A 15121-nucleotide genomic window follows, 5' to 3' on the forward strand; every position below is an offset into this window, starting at 1 on the left:
ATGCTGTATGCCAGTGCCGGATGAATGCCTGCTGTGCCAGCTTTTTGCCAAATCTGGGCCAGAATTCTTTGCTACTAGGGCTGTAACCATTGACTTCCATTGTAGGCATATTGAGCAACTTCCTCACATTGTGAAGCAATTTTGCAATTTAAAGCTAAAGTTCAGCCAAAAATGAAATTTACTCACCATTACGTAATTCCAAACCTTTATGAGAATTTTTTTTTTTTACAAAACACAAAAGAAGATATTTTGAAGAATGTTAGAAGTTGATTAACATTGATAAATTCTATGGAAGTAAATGGTTACAGGTTTCCAACATTTACCAAAGCATCTTCAGCAGAAAGAATCTCAAACAGGTTTGAAACAAGTAAAGGGTGAGTAAATGATGACAGAATTGTCATATTTGGGTGATCTGTACCTTTAATGAAAGCATTTATTAATTTTCGCTGATGTTAATATTAACATTTACTAATACGTTTTATCTAATAACATTAATGAACATAAGCTAACATGAACTAGCGATATAAAACGAACAGATAAATACTAAAACAAATGTATTGTTCATTGCTATTGTTAATCAATGCAATTTGCTAACGTTAATAAATGTTAACTCATAGTAAAGTGTTACCAAACTACTAATAAGCAAGTGTTACAATTAATAATAATGTCTTTTTTTAATCACATCTGAGTGATTTTGAGTGAAGTGGGTTTGATTTTAACATTACTGTTATGTATTTCTGTATGAGTTGAATGTTTTGAGAGTGCAATATTGGAGTTACAGCTATTTTTCTAAATATGTTCAAAAGATGAAGGCTGTGTGAAGATCATTTATACTTTGATTTTTGCTAATAAAACACACAAATATTCACTAGCTCAATTTATGTCTTGTTTTTCTTGCACTGGGTATGCAGCATACTTACATGAATTAGCCTAAAAATATATAACAAAATTATAAATAATAAATTGTAACTTACAGTTATACGGTGGCTCAGTGGGTAGCGCTGTTGCCTCACAGCAAGAAGGTCGCTGGTTCAAGCCCCGGCTGAGTTTGCATTTTATTCCCATGTTGGCGTGGACTTCCTACGAATGCTGCAGTTTTCCCTCACAGTCCAGTAGTGAATGTGTGTGTATGGGTGTTTCCCAGCACCAGTTGCACCTGGAGGGACATCCACTGTGTAAAACATGCTGGATAAGTTGGCGGTTCATTCCGCTGTGGCGACCCCAAGATGAATAAAGGGACTACGCTAAAGGAAAAGGCAAGACTATAACTGCAGCTGATGTTTTGTGGACTGAATGCCAGAGCAGCTAGACGATAGCGAAAATATCTATATTATTTATTAAATTACCCATTAATTGTATTGTATTAATGTCGACCCCACCTCATCCCTAAACCAAACCCTCAGTACGTAAAAACAGTAATTATTGTTGTACAGTGTCAGTTGGTGGTTAGCACTGTCGACTCACAGCAAGAAGGTCGCTGTAGGTTCGAATCCCATTCCAGTTGGCATTTCTTTATGGAGTTTGCATGTTCTCCTCGTGTTAGCGTGGGTTTCTACCACAGTCCAAAGATATGAATTATAGGTTGAATAAACTAAATTGACCATAGTGTGTTTAAATATGAGAGTGTATGGGTGTTTCCCAGTACTGGGCTGGAAGGGCAGCCGCTGTGTAAAACATATGTTAGAAAAGATAGCGGTTCATTCCGCTGTGGCGACCCCTGACACAGAGAGACTTAAGCCGAAGGAAAATTATTGAAGGAATGAGGTGCGTATCCACAGCTGTATCCCTTCTAGACTTTACAGCGGAACAGAATTGTCAGAACTGTTTTTGAGGGACTGCTTAAGCTGACGGACCAATACAACACTGTTCGCTCGCATGTGAGTTTTGACACAGCATGCTTCCTGTTGAGATGTAAATATTTTGTAAACATTATAACCTTGAATTTTCAGTAACATTACGCGTTTTAAGATTTACAGATAACTACAATTTCACGCTCTTTCGGAGAATTATCAAACGCTATTTCGAAAGATGAAAGCTGGCTTGTTGTCAGTTAACCAGTTATCCCTCACAAATATTCAGAATCAACATCATGAATTAAGTTAAACCAATTAAAGAATTCGTTTTTGTCCGATATACTTATGCTGAGGCCGTTACTGGAAAACTTTGAGAGACTTAGAAGAAACAAGACAGTCTTATGTCTGAAATTCAGCACATCATCTGTCATGGCCAAGAGCAAGTTTGAGTACGTGAGAAACTTTGAGCTTGACGACACATGTTTGAGAAACTGCTACATTGTGGTTCGGCTGGATGGACGCAACTTCCACAAGTAAGTCACATTTGTAATAGTGGCAGTTGTTACAATGTTATATTACATCACAGGGTGCGATACTGGAAGTCCATCTCTGCCACAGAGTCCTATTATTAATCTTACAGCTCTGACTTCTTCCTTTAAAATTGGGAAAACAGTAAGACTTATGGTTTTACATTTTTTGTAAAATGTTTTATTTTTTTGTTGTTGTTGTTGTGCCATAACAGAAATAGAATTAGTATTGGGTAAAGATTAATTGTGACACATCTAAAATAAAAGCTTGTTTTGACATAATATACAGTTGAAATTATTAGCCCCCCTTTGATTTTTTAACTTTTTTTAAATATTTCCCAAATGATGTTTAACAGAGCAAGGACATTTTCACAGTATGTCTGATAATATTTTTTCTTCTGGAGAAAGTCTTATTTGTTTTATTTCGGCTAGAATAAAAGAAGTTTAAAATTTTTTTAAACCATTTTAAGGACAAAATTATTAGCCCCTTTAAGCTATTTTTTTCCGATAGTCTCCAGAACAAGCCATCATTATACAATAATTTGCCTAATTACCATAACCATCCTAGTTAACCTAATTAACCTAGTTAAGCCTTTAAATGTCACTTTAAGCTGTATAGAAGTGTCTTAAAAAATATCTAGTCAAATATTATATACTGTCATCATGACAAAGATAAAATAAATAATTTAATAAAGATGTATGTGTGTAAAGTTTTGTTACATATAGGGTAGAACATGATATGTGAAAGCTGAAGTCATTTCCAACATTGCAGGTTTTCAGATCAGCACAACTTCACTAAACCCAATGATGACAGAGCTCTGGGTCTGATGAGCCGCAGTGCTTGTTCGGTCATGGAGGAGCTGGACGACATCACTATAGCCTATGGACAAAGTGACGAGTTCAGCTTTGTCTTCAAAAGATCAACCAATTGGTTTAAAAGAAGGGCAAGGTATTGTTACTGTACTGTACTGGCACATATTATATGAACATATATATTATATGAGTTCAAGTTGATTTATTTATAAAGCACATTTAAAAACAGATGCAAAGAGCTGTACATAAAAACAAACTACTGTACATAATAAAATAATAATTAAAAAACATAGAAGTAAAAACCAAGAGGAATAACAGAATATATATTTACACTAGCTGAAAAAGTCGTCGATCTCAGTTGTAAAAGCAACAAATAATAACTTGTCCTCTGGTTGATGATTTGGAAAAGTTGCAGAAGGTAGATTATTTTTAGATGAATCATCTGTTGAGCTGCATCCTAATCATCACAAATACTGCAGAAGACATACTGGAACCCGCTTGAACCCAAGATTCTCAGAGAAATCAGTCAAGTCTGGTGAAGGAAAAATCATGGTTTGGAGTCACATTCAGTAATTGCAGAGTGGATGCAACATCAACAGCCTGAGGTATGAAGACATTTGTGCTGCCCAAACCAAAGGAGGGGGGAAATTCTTCAGCAGGATAGCGCTCCTTCTCATACTTCAGCCTCCACATCATAGTTCCTGAAAGCAAAGAAGAGGTGCTCCAGGATTGGCCAGCCCAGTCACCAGAGATGAACATTATTGAGCATGTCTGGGGTAAAATGGAGGAGGCATTGAAGATGAATTCAAATAATCTTGATGAACTCTGGGAGTCCTGCAGGAACGCTTTCTTTGCCATTCCAGATGACTTTATTAATATGTTATTAGAGTCATTGCAGAGATGTATGGATGCAGTCCTCTAAGCTCATTGAAGTCAGACACAATATTCATTCTTTTTCCACTGCAGCATGAGTTTATATTCTATTCTGTACATTATTTCTGTTCAGTGACAAGACTTTTGTCTAAGCAAAGTCAGACCTTACTGTCCTAATTAAATAATAAAAAAATCAAGACATGATCATATTTTGTTTAGTAAAATAAGCATAATCTAGAGGCCTTTGCCTTTTATATAAGCCACTTCTGATACCAAATGATCAACTAGAAGTCAAGTTATTACTTGTTGTTCCTAAAATTTGGATATGCGACACGACTTTTGTCAGGTAGTGTAGAAACAAAAGTAATAGTTAAGATTATAAAATGAGTACGATATTATACGCCAGATTGAACATTTTGAAGGAACAATGCAACAGATTGATTCATATTTGAAACCCAGCTACAGAAAGAGCTGAGAATCTATGGTGTTTTAATTGTAAGTGAAAAACAGTACATTTTTTATTTTTGTTTTGTTTTGTTGTTGAGATTTTCTTTTGATATGCCTTGTTTGAAATATAAAGTGGATTTGTACAGTGGCAAAGAAAAGAACAAGAATTGATTGTCTGTCAGTTTGTCATAATTATTCATGAGGCTACATGTCTTTATCCTAAGAGAAGACACTTTGCTTCATTATTCGCGAGTGCACATTTTTCTTTTTTCTGATGGTCCGTTCGTTGAATTTAAGTGACATTGCATCTACATGCAAAAGTAATTCTCATTGGATTCTAAGTAGACTGTTAGGTTGGGGTTAGGGTTATTGTAAGTTGTTAGTACTTGCAAAGTATCTTATAGTCAGTTAAGTGTCTGTTGAAGCAGCAGTATCAGCAGATATTAAGCAGACAGTCTACTAATACTCAAATGGACCATCAAAACAAAGTGTTACCCATGCTGCTTTGCTTTGACTTTGTTCAATATAATTTTGCTCAATATAAATTATTCCTTGTTTAGAGCCCACAAAATCTTTCTCCCTCTCTCTGCAGTAAACTGATGACCCACGTGACTTCCCAGTTCTCGTCCAGCTTTGTTTTCTACTGGAAGGAGTACTTCGGGGAGCAGCCGCTGCTCTACCCACCCAGCTTTGATGGCAGGGTTGTGCTGTATCCCAGCAACCGTAACGTAAGAGACTATCTGAGCTGGAGGCAAGCAGATTGTAAGTGAATATATTTTGGTGAAGATTAAGGAGTGCATGTATTTAAAGGTGCATTAATCAAATTTTGCCAAACTCTGCTAATAGAATCTGCACCTTTAGTGCTAAAATATATTTAATTGTGACGTTTTCCATGTATAAAACAATACGGTAAGATGAATTAAGGCAATTTGGGTTATTTACTTTTCAACTACTGCAGTTTGCTGTGATGTTTGATTAAGTATTAATATCATCTTATTTTTTCTATTCTATCTGTCTTGGATATAAATATTGAGCTTGACATATTACATCTTATGATTTATCCTCATTTTAAAATGCCAAAATCATTCATTTTGATATTCTTTTTCAGGTCACATTAACAATCTGTATAACACTGCGTTTTGGACGCTGGTGCAAAAAGGTGGACTGACCACAACACAGGCTGAGGAGAGACTCAATGTATGATCCCTCAATATATTTACCTTTTACCTTGCTGTAATTGGTGGAGATTTAAGTTAATTTATCCTTTCAGTGTAGTAAAATTCATGTCATATTTTTAGAATGCCAAAAAAAAGATTTTTCCCCGATACAAAATCTTGTTTTTTGTGTCATTACAATGTATAAGTGTTTAATCGTGCCTTATTGTTTTCATACAAGCTTATGTATTAATTGGTTCATTCAGATTACACACTTACCGGCCACTTTATTAGGTACACCTGACCAACTGCTCGTTAACGCAGCAATCTAATCAGCCAATCACATGGCAGCAACTCAATGCATTTGGTTAGGTAGACATGATCAAGACGATCTGCTGAAGTTCAAACCGAGCATCAGAATGGGGAAGAAAGGTGATTTAAGTGACTTTGAACTAGGCATGGTTGTTGGTGCCAGACAGGCTTTTCTGAGTAATTCAGAAACTGCTGATCTACTGGGATATTTAGTACAACCATCTGTAGGGTTTACAGAGAATGGTCAGAAAAGAGAGAATGGGAGATTCACATCATGGATGTGCTATGATGTCATTATGGACCAAAATCTCGGAGGAACATTTCCAGTACCCTATACCCTTCCAGTATTCTATGCCACGAAGGATTAAGGCAGTTCTGAAGGCAAAAGGGGGTCCAACCCGGCACTAGTAAGGTGTACCTAATAATGTGGCCGGTGAGTGTATGCCTGTAAAGAAAAAATGACACAATTATTAAAAATGTTGTATATTTTCTCCCAAACCCAGGGAACACTAGCAACGGATAAGAATGAGATCTTATTTTCCGAGTTCAATATCAATTACAATAACGAGTCCTCTGTGTATAAAAAAGGCACAACTTTAATATGGGAAAAGGTAAGTCGCAGCTGGCAAAAACAAATTATGTTATCTCTTTAATACCATTGATCATTAATCATTCAAACTCTTTCCTTCAGGTGAATGAAACCACAACAAAACAGATCAAGCGGCCGAATGAGGAAGAGACAGAAGTTACTGTAACGCGGACCAGAAAGAAGGTTACAAGTCATTCCTGCGATGTGATCGGAGATCAGTTCTGGGACGAACATCCAGACATTTTAGAAAGTGAACAATGTTGATCACACACCATTACATTTTTTATTTGGTATTAAATAATAGCCATAATAAAATAGAAACAAATGTAAGTTTTATAAGTATTGTCTTTGTTGGAGGAAGTGATGGGGGATGTGGCCACGTTGATTCCTGGTGGAGATAAGGAATGACACAGGGATCTTGTTCTTTCCTGCAGGGATGAGCATCTGTTTTTACCTCACCCCCACTGTTTCCTCTCTGTTTGAGGAGGACTTTAAGTTTTTCTTTGTTCTCTGATCGATTTTTTTGAGTTTTGCACACATAAAAAAAAAATAAAATGTGAGATTTAAGTCATCCTGATATTTTTGTGATGAAATACTCGCTAGGGTAAAGATGATTTAAATGTTTAGGAGCATTAGAAAACTAAAAAGTAAAGATTTATTCAAAAATTTCACACAAATGTCAAAAAGTCCCTGCATTATTACAAATATTACACTCTAAAAATGCCTTTCGCCGCTTGTTCAAACTATTTATTTAAATTGAGTTGAAACAGCACAATTCTTAAGGTATTTTAAGTGATAACTTAATTGTTTTATCTTCATACACTTATAAGTTTGTTGAATTTGCAAATTCCCCCATTTACTAACATTTTGGTAACACTTTGGGCTCTATTTTAACGATCCAGGCGTAAAGTCTAAAGCACATGGTGCAAAAGCATTAAGGGCGTGTCCGAATCCACTTTTGCTATATTTTAGGGATGGAAAAATACAGTTTGTGCCCTGGCGCATGGTCTAACAGGGTTGTGCTTATTCTCTTAATGAGTTATGGGTGTGGTTTTTGCATTAAACCAACCAGTCTGACGCATTTGCTATTTACATGGCGGACTTTATAAGTGGAAAAACTGAATGCTTCACTAGAGAAAAAACAGTTAAACAGACCATCTGCAGAGCAAGGATAAAAAACGAGCCTCCTCCATTCACCCTCTTAACTTTCTCTTTACTTTTACACTTTACTTTTTTACTTTTTTGGATAAGGAAACGGTGTTGTACGCACTCCACTGAAGACATCCATTAGTCTACATATTTCATCTCGATTGTTAAGCGCAAATATTTGGGCTCTATTTTGACGGTCCATGTGCAGAGCGCAAAACGCAGGGTGCAAACGCTTTCAGGGCGTGTCAGAACGCATTTTTGCTAATTTACGGACGGGAAAATGCGCTTTGCGCCAAGGCGCATGGACTAAAAGGGTTGAGTTTATTTACTTAATGAGTTATAGGTGTGTTTTGAGAATAAACCAATTAGAGCCTCATCTCCCATTCCCTTTAAGAGGCAGCTGCGTCGCGCCAAGAGCGCATTCGCTATTTACAGGACGCAAAGTAAGTCTAAGTGGAAAAAATGAGCATTTCACAAGCAAACAATTAACACTTGACAGTTTTTTAACAGAAAACTGTTAAACAGAGCATCTACTGCGTGAGAATGAGAGATAATGGATCACTTTCACATTCGCTCTTGGATAGCGAAACCTTTACGCACAGACATCAATTAGCCTATAAATCATTTTGTTTGTTAAGCGCAAATATTTGTTTCAAAACTATTTCTAAATTCAGTACTATCCAGCAAACGAATAAATGAATAATAATAACAAAATGTCTTCAAAAACCTGAGTTATATCCTAAAACACATGCTGTGCCCCATATGGTCTAAAACCAGACAGGTGGGCAAATCTAAGCTTGTTTTTTTAATAAAACAAATATAAATATGGATATAATAAATAATACTGCTAATAATAATAACATTATACAAAAGCAAATTGTTATGAATGAACTGAAAAAGCCTCCCGAGATGAAGACATAAAAGCAGTGATTTTTCATATTTATGTTGGCTAGAAAATAATATGTTTTGTAATATTTTAATCCTTTATATTTATATTCTATATCTATTCTTATTATATACTATATATATCCTTAATATTTAAATTTTTTCATATGTAAAGATATTTTTCTATTGTTCTCTTGTGTGTATTAAGCAGTGTGTAAGCGAGGTGTAACTCTGCGCCGGAGTTTAGACCGGGTTAGTTTTGGTCTAATGAAAAATCTATTATAGATTCTCAAAATAGCAACGCACCAGCGGTCCGCCTCAGAACGCCTCCCTTTTTAGACCAGAACGCCTATGGGCGCACAAATGAGCGCTAATGCATTTGTTATTTAAACAGCGTAGCGCAACACCTCAAAACAACTCTTGCGCCAAGAGGAAACTACCAAAAGACTATTGCGCCGCGTCTTGCGCCACACTGCGCCGGGTGTATGATAGGGCCCTACGTTTCAAAACTGTTTCTAAATTCATTTCTAATTTCCAGCAAATGAATAAATGAGCAATAATAATGAAGTGTGGTCAAAAAACTTATGGATATGCCCCATATGGTTATGCATACATCTCTAAAACCAGACAGAAGGACAAATCTAAACTTGTTTTTATTAAAACAAATATAAATATTATATTAATTTTCTTTTGGGCTTAGTCCCTTTATTAATCAGGAGTCGCCACAGCAGAATGAACTGCCAACTTATCCAGCATATGTTTTTATGCAGATGATGCCCTTCCAGCACTGGGAAAACTTTACGGTTTTCATTTTAACAAAAAAATATAAACCAATAGATGTTTTAGCAGCTACAGTGCTAACCAGCTATAGATAAAGTTATAGATAAAAAACTCAAATTGTTCATGCAAACGAAAGGACAATTACTAAATCTAAGTTTTACAACAGCAGTACTAGCTAATTGTTCTATGCCATGTTTGTAAATCACAAAACTGCTAACAATTAGAGAAATCTAATTAATCATAATTAATAATTAGCATTTATTGGTAGGTGAAACTTTCAGCCTATTTACTGTAAGTAAAGTTTTTGCTAGCTGGTTTAACATTATTTCTGGTATGCATATATATTTACCAATAATAATATTATACTAATGCAAATTGTCATGAATAAACTTATAAAAGCCCTTAAGGGGAAGAAGGCATGAAGGTAGTGTTTTTTTTATTTATGTAGAAAATGGATCATTTTTGTAACATTTTAATTCTTTTAAGCTTTTAATTGGTCAATGGCGCTGTCTATTTTAGTTTCTCAAAATAGCAACGTGCCAACAATAGGCATTAACACGTATTTTTTAGACAAGCACACCCATGAGTCCACTAAATGGCGCAAATGGATTTGCTATTTGCTAAACAACGTTGTGCAAAATATGAAAATTATAGTTGCGCTGGTCTAAAAACAGCAACAAATCACGCCAAACACATCTTGCGCCTTATTGCTCTGGGTGTATTATAGGGCCTTTTATTTTTATAGTTTTGATGCCCTTTGATATAATGTTAGCAATAAGTAACTTTTTCAACTAGTCAACTAGCAGACATTGGAGTATAATTAGACTGTCTGCTTAATATCAGCTAACACTTTATTTTAATAAAGGTCAACACACTGTAAAAAATGCTGGATTCCTCCACTTGGCACAATTACTCCATGTTTCCCCAACACAAATTAATTTTTATTACCAAATTAAGCAGCAAAATTTATTTTTTGACTGTGGATAGTCCACTAATTATCATTAACTTTGCAAACAAGTCACGTTTTTTTTTTTTTTTTTTACAAAATGTAACCCTAAGCTTAATTTAAGGAGTGTTAGTTGACATGTAGTCATTAAGAAAATTGCTTAAAGTTTCGCAAAAATTGCAGAATTACCAAAAATATCCATCAAAATGAAACCAAAATAATTACCATTAACGTTTAGAGTAATATGCTGGAAATGCTGTGGATTGAGATGTGTAGAATCTGAGAAACAAGTATGAACATTATTGTTTAGACAAATTTAAACCTAAAAAAAGGATGTATTGTGTGTTGGTGTTTCCTGTCCTTTGATGTTGTCAATTAGGTGAAGTCAAAGAATTATTGCTTGCGCAGCTTGTAGGCTAATCTCTCTCCCTCTTACTCTCTTTTATTGCTGTGCTTCTGGTTTTAATGAATCCCCACAGGGACACACCTCTCCTGCTCCCTGTGTTTGCTGTTTTAGAGCCAATATGTATGTTATTACAGTGCTGTGTGAAGTATTCCTGACCTAGTTTCATGCTTAAATTATAACACTAGAAATGCGCCATCACTGTAACAACTGTACATGCCTCAATGTGAACCTGATATTTTTTTTTCTTCTTCGGCTAATATTTTTTTTTTTTGGAAAGATAAGAATTATTGCTCTCTGAAGACTTCAGACTGCTAGTGAAACCTTTGTGTTTCTACAGCTGGCGCTGGTTAGATATGTGCCGTGGTGTATTTTATTTCACTTAAAGTTATATTGGGTATCCCTGACGTCATTTTGTGTTTAAATTATATGACTGTAACAACTGTACATGCCATTGAAGACGAGTGAAGACATCTACTGGTTCTGTTTATATCTGTGACAGGCAGGCAGGCAGGCAGGCAGGCAGGCAGGCAGGCAGGCAGGCAGACAGACAGACAGATAGATAGATAGATAGATAGATAGATAGATAGATAGATAGATAGATAGATAGATAGATAGATAGATAGATAGATAGATAGATAGATAGATAGATATACAGATAGATATACAGATAGATATACAGATAGATAGATAGAATGACTAAGAAAAATAAAACAGATAAAGGTTACACTGTGAAAGCTTTCCAGATTTTCACAATGTTACTGTAATTTTTCACAGTAAATAACATTAGTGTCTAACTGTAAAAATTCACAGTAATATGTTGTATTCATAGTTTTATTGTTAAATTAATGCAGGTAGCTTGAATACATCAAATAACTGTAAAAAGAGCTATGTTTGCATTTTAATTTAAGCTCTTTTTATTTCACTCAACATAGGTATTAATACAAATTAACATTTATAGTATTGGACCCTTTTTTGATATTTAGAAATAACAGAATGTTATTGCAGCCCCAAAAACAAATTGGTTACATCTTCAAAAATAATTTGAAAGAAAAATCATCCTGTTTTCAAATGACATAATTGTCATAGTAAATTATTTTTTTCACCTTATTTCCTTTTAAAAACTTAACATGGAAGTCTGAAATCATTTTAATGAACAACTTTTTGCTTAGCCAAATGTAATAAACTGGAACAAATTAAAGAATGATTTTAAAATCAGGTTAAATATCAGAATGACAAGCTGAGAAAAGCCTGCTTCACAGTAAAATATAGTTAAGATGTGAAATCACAGTAATGGATGATAGATAGATAGATAGATAGATAGATAGATAGATAGATAGATAGATAGATAGATAGATAGATAGATAGATAGATAGATAGATAGATAGATAGATAGATAGATAGATAGATAGATAGATAGATAGATAGATAGATAGATAAAAAAGACAGACAGACAGACATAGATAGATAGATAGATAGATAGATAGATAGATAGATAGATAGATAGATAGATAGATAGATAGATAGATAGATAGATAGATAGATAGATAGATAGATAGATAGATAGATAGATAGATAGATAGATAGATAGATAGATAGATAGATAGATAGATAGATAGATAAGGGACAGACAGACAGACAGAGAGACAGAGATAGATAGATAGATAGATAGATAGATAGATAGATAGATAGATAGATAGATAGATAGATAGATAGATAGATAGATAGATAGATAGATAGATAGATAGATAGATAAAAAAGACAGACAGACAGACATAGATAGATAGATAGATAGATAGATAGATAGATAGATAGATAGATAGATAGATAGATAGATAGATAGATAGATAGATAGATAGATAGATAGATAGATAGATAGATAGATAGATAGATAGATAGATAGATAGATAAAAAAGACAGACAGACAGACATAGATAGATAGATAGATAGATAGATAGATAGATAGATAGATAGATAGATAGATAGATAGATAGATAGATAGATAGATAGATAGATAGATAGATAGATAGATAGATAGATAGATAGATAGATAGATAGATAGATAAGGGACAGACAGACAGACAGAGAGACAGAGATAGATAGATAGATAGATAGATAGATAGATAGATAGATAGATAGATAGATAGATAGATAGATAGATAGATAGATAGATAGATAGATAGATAGATAGATAGATAAAAAAGACAGACAGACAGACATAGATAGATAGATAGATAGATAGATAGATAGATAGATAGATAGATAGATAGATAGATAGATAGATAGATAGATAGATAGATAGATAGATAGATAGATAGATGGATGGATGGATGGATGGATGGATGGATGGATGGATAGATAGATAGATAGATAGATAGATAGATAGATAGATAGATAGATAGATAGATAGATAGATAGATAGATAGATAGATAGATAGATAGATAGATAGATAGATATACATAAAATTACATATATATATATATATATATATATATATATATATATATATATATATATATATATATATATATATATATATATATGTATATAATTATATATATGTAGAGGTAAAGGATAGACAGACACACACAGATTAAGGGAATGATGAAGACGTTTTATGAATGAGGAAGGCTGGAGGGAGGGAGGTGCTTGATTGCTTGATAGAGTGCTGCAAGGATGCGCTTTCCTCACTGCCTCTCTAGGTCTCTATAGTCTATCACCGGTGCTGATCATCATGAATGCTGTTCATAATCGATAATGTAACTCGTCGTGCACGGCTCCTTCATTTCGTGCATTTCTTCTAATGTTTACAGCGTAATATACGATGCTTCGGAGCGTGCATTTAAATCGCTGCACGGGCGCGGGCGCAGTGCACTTTCCTCAGTTGTTGTTATTATGTTGTTGTTGTTTACAGCTCTTTATAAAATGCACTGCACATTTCGAGGAAATTTTTAGGGGTGAGTGTTATTATATTATTACAGTTCACTGTCCGTTAATACCAGCGAATGCATGCTGTTGTGTTGTGTGGAAGCAGTGTATTTAATGCTGAGCTCGTTCGCTGAAATGGATGATTTATTGATCTGATTGACTTACTGTACTATTAGATGAGCGTTGGCATGGAGACTCATCTCACATCCATGACGACTCGGAACATTATATCACATTTCCACAGTGGATCAGCCCAGCCAGACACAAAAGATCTGAGATGGTCGTGAAGGTAAAGTGTTGTATGAAAATGTGCCGATTGCATAGCACCACTGTAGTTTTATTGTGCTTTTATTGTCATACGCCACAATTGTGTACTTAGGTTATCCTAAAAGTTGAGCGCTTTTTATTCATTAATTTTTTTCTAGTCTAAATTGTGACGTTTTAACGCAATTTTAGTGAAGAACGGTATGAACTTTATAGTCATGTTTTCCAGAATTATTTGAAAGTGGTCAAAATAGCATTTACGTTTTTTTGCTGCTTGTTCAAACTGCTTATTTTAAATGAGCTGAATCCACACAATTCTTGAGCATCTTTGAGGACAACTTAACTGTTTTATGTTCAATCCACTTAAAATTGTACTAGTTAATCTAGTTAATCGATTTATGTTGTGGCAACATGAAGAAATTGTGTTGGACTCCACTTTTTTTTTACAGTGCAGAACACTTGTCCTGTAGTTTTTCATGAAATATATGATTTAGTTTTTTTTAATAATTATTAGAATAGTCTTATATTCAATTTGATTTTAGTTTAAATTTATTTGCAGTTATTCTAATTATGAAACCGTCCAGTCAAATAAGAAAAGTGGCTTTCGAGCATATTAAAACATTCCTGTACATTAAAAAGTGTCAGATTTATATTTATAATTATTATTTTGTTTAAGAAAAATTACTATTATGCATTTTATACAAGGGGGCATACCTAAAATGTAAATCAGTGTAACAATTATTCGTATAGCCTTCGAAAAAATCTATTTAGAACAAGGATCATTTGATAATGTATAAAAAGATGATCACACTTCATCTCTACAAAGCTAATTACAGTTTTTCACAGTCGCTTTGGCGTATTTCTCACAACACTATTTGCATTTGCACAACAGTTAATGCATTTCTCCAAACAATTAGTCATTTGTGCACATCACAGTAGCACTTTCTCATTCCTTCCAACAAATTCAAATGCTTTTAGACATGCATCAATTGCTTTCATGCAACTCTCTGCAGTTTTATAACATTATCATTTGCTTATGTCATGTCAGTCAAAATTAACAAAACTTGTGAATGCTGAATTGTCGCTACATATAAAACTGATAGTCCTCATTTCTTTACTTGAGTCATTACATCAAAAAAATTTGGTCTAGTTTTCAAAAAATTTAATCCCTTTTTTAAAAAATGCCTTCTAAATTGAACAATTTCATGAATGATTTACAGACCTATGTTTGTCATAGCTTCAGTTCCGCAATACTGT

General features: G+C 34.2%; 2 protein-coding genes across 4 annotated transcripts in view; both read left to right on the forward strand.

Annotated features, from left to right (window-relative positions):
* Positions 1 to 1854: 1854 nt before the first annotated feature.
* Positions 1855 to 7075, forward strand: thg1l (tRNA-histidine guanylyltransferase 1-like). Its single transcript, NM_001007455.2, has 6 exons — positions 1855 to 2326; positions 3093 to 3269; positions 5046 to 5215; positions 5562 to 5650; positions 6423 to 6530; positions 6611 to 7075. Exons 1-6 carry the CDS (start codon positions 2139 to 2141, stop codon positions 6770 to 6772), a joined length of 894 nt encoding a protein of 297 aa, NP_001007456.2. The 5' UTR covers positions 1855 to 2138; the 3' UTR covers positions 6773 to 7075.
* A 6286-nt stretch (positions 7076 to 13361) lies between these two features.
* Positions 13362 to 15121, forward strand: part of adam19b (ADAM metallopeptidase domain 19b) — a 248503-nt gene continuing 246743 nt past the window's right edge. For all 3 annotated transcript variants that reach the window (XR_012390178.1, XM_694823.10, XM_068213295.1), the window contains exons 1-2: positions 13362 to 13629; positions 13777 to 13889. Coding sequence is in view for 2 of the 3 variants with exons in the window: in XM_694823.10 (XP_699915.6) it covers positions 13497 to 13629; positions 13777 to 13889 (246 nt within the window). In the remaining variant the exon portion in view is untranslated. The remainder of the gene's footprint in view (positions 13630 to 13776; positions 13890 to 15121) is intronic.

This window comes from Danio rerio, chromosome 14 (genome assembly GCF_049306965.1).
Source record: "Danio rerio strain Tuebingen ecotype United States chromosome 14, GRCz12tu, whole genome shotgun sequence".
NCBI classification, from domain to species: Eukaryota; Metazoa; Chordata; class Actinopteri; order Cypriniformes; family Danionidae; genus Danio; species Danio rerio.

Excerpts from the sequence above, each read along its gene's own strand:
- thg1l (NM_001007455.2), top strand. The coding sequence starts at position 2,139 with ATGCTGAGGCCGTTACTGGAAAACTTTGAGAGACTTAGAAGAAACAAG. Across the intron at positions 3,270-5,045 it reads TGGTTTAAAAGAAGGGCAAG|TAAACTGATGACCCACGTGA; the intron begins GTATTGTTACTG and ends CTCTCTCTGCAG. Across the intron at positions 6,531-6,610 it reads CAACTTTAATATGGGAAAAG|GTGAATGAAACCACAACAAA; the intron begins GTAAGTCGCAGC and ends TCTTTCCTTCAG.